Source organism: Solanum tuberosum, unplaced genomic scaffold, assembly GCF_000226075.1.
Source record: "Solanum tuberosum cultivar DM 1-3 516 R44 unplaced genomic scaffold, SolTub_3.0 scf00084, whole genome shotgun sequence".
Lineage (NCBI taxonomy): Eukaryota > Viridiplantae > Streptophyta > Magnoliopsida > Solanales > Solanaceae > Solanum > Solanum tuberosum.
The window spans coordinates 1,564,725-1,566,739 of record NW_006239009.1 but is presented as its reverse complement, the minus strand read 5'-3'; the positions used below and the strand labels follow the sequence as shown (position 1 = coordinate 1,566,739).

At 32.6% G+C, this 2,015-nt stretch overlaps 1 protein-coding gene across 1 annotated transcript; it reads left to right on the top strand.

Moving 5' to 3' along the window:
* Positions 1-645: 645 nt before the first annotated feature.
* Positions 646-1,560, top strand: LOC107060462 (uncharacterized). Its single transcript, XM_015308421.1, has 2 exons — positions 646-1,327; positions 1,406-1,560. Exons 1-2 carry the CDS (start codon positions 646-648, stop codon positions 1,558-1,560), a joined length of 837 nt encoding a protein of 278 aa, XP_015163907.1.
* Positions 1,561-2,015: the final 455 nt, after the last annotated feature.

The window sequence follows — 2,015 nt, the reverse complement described above, 5'->3', positions numbered from 1 at the left end:
TATAAATCAAATTAATAAAACTCAGATTTTTCAACCTTGGATTTTTTTAGATTTTTGGATTTGTTTATGCAAAAGGGCCAAAAATACCTCTGAACTATTTGAAAAGGCTTAAATATACCCCTCATCCATCTATTGGGCTAAAAACACCCCTCAATCCACCTTTTTGGTCCACTATTACCCTTAAAACTAACAAGCTTTTGTTTTTGAATTATTATTTCTATTAATTATTATGTGGCATCTTTCTATTGGATATATTTTAATATCAACCCATCAGATTTTTATCCTACCCACATCCCTTAACCCAAACCCAATTAAAAGTTCCATCAAAAATAAAGATTGGATCGATCTCTTCTCTTCCCCCTTGAACCTAATAACCTATTTTTCTTCTTCCATCTTTCGTATTAAGCAATTTTAAGATCAATTTCACCCTAAAGGTTCAGATTTTTAGTGCAATACTTCATTAAAGTTGAAGGATTCAAGTTGCAACATTGATTTTTGAAGTTTTAATGTAGTTTTTTGGTAGAATTTAGGTGTTGTTTTGCTGCTATTTTGATCGAGTTTTGGTGTAGCTTTGTAGCCATTTTAGTTCTAATTTCATTGACTTGCTATTCTTCAATACTCTTACAAGTTTTATAGTTTGGGTGAATGGGTCTTGGAGACACAATAAAAGCAGAAAATAAAGCATCAAAGCAGAATTGTGCGCGTGCAATGATATTCCTGCGTCTTCATCTTGACGAGATTCTAAAAATCGAATATCTCACAGTTAAGGATCCACTTGTTTTGTGGAATAGCCTAAAAGAAAGATATGACCAGTTGAAGATGGTCATACATCCAAAGGCACGATATGATTGGATGCATTTAAGGCTACAAGACTTTAAGTGTATATATGAGTATAATTCTGTCATGTTCAGAATCACTTCTCAGTTGAAATTATGTGGAGAAACGGTTAGTGAGATTGATATAATGGAAAAGACGTTCTCCACTTTTAATGCCTCGAATGTGCTCCTGCAGCAACAATATCGAGAGAATGGTTTCAAAAAGTATTATGAACTAATTTCTCATCTTCTTGTGGCTGAGCAAAATAATGATTTATTAATGAAAATTCATGAGAATCGTCCTACTGGATCTGAACCACTTCCTGAAATGAATGAGGCGTACGCCCACCATGCTAGACGTGGAAAAGGTCGCGGCCCTACTTATGGACGTGGACGTGGTCGTGATTATTGTCAAGAACGAAATTCTTTTCCTGGTGTTAATCATTCATCAAATAAAAATCATCATCAAAAGGAAAAAAGAAAGGATGAGAAGCATGAAACAACTAGGGCAGGTTGTTTTCGATGAGGTGGAAGAGGACATTATGCACGTGATTGTCGTACTTCCAAACACTTGGTTGAGCTTTATCAAGAATCGCTAAAGAAGAAAGAGAAAAATCTTGAAGCAAATTTTGTCTCTGAAAATCAAGTTGACATCGCGCACTTGGATGTAGCAGATTTATTCGCACATCCTGAAGGAAAGATAGATCACTTAATTGGTGATGGTTCCATGGCCATGGAAGAGTGAATATTTTTTTATGGTACTAGTTATTAATAAATTCCATGTAATGATAGTTGTTTACATGAGTATTAGTATTTTAAATTAGTTTAGTCGTATTCTTGTAGTTCATTAATTTGTTCCATCTTAATAAGATAATATATATTTTCATTTATTTATTTATATGATTTTGTCAATGTGTATATAATTCTAGCTAGTAATGAATGAATTGTGAGTTGAAATTAACAAGATTAAACAAATCGTTCTTGACCCAATAGTTGAGTGTTATTGCTATGGATACAAAATGGTTAGTGACTAACAAAGGTTATAACTATAATAATGTTGAATCCTATTATGTGTTGGAAGATTTTAATGTGATAGTGTTAGTCAAATACTAAACTTTATCATCTGTTTGTGTTATATTAGGTCTTTAACTTGATCTAATGCTAAAAACATATTGTTTGTTATTCACTAGGATTAAATAA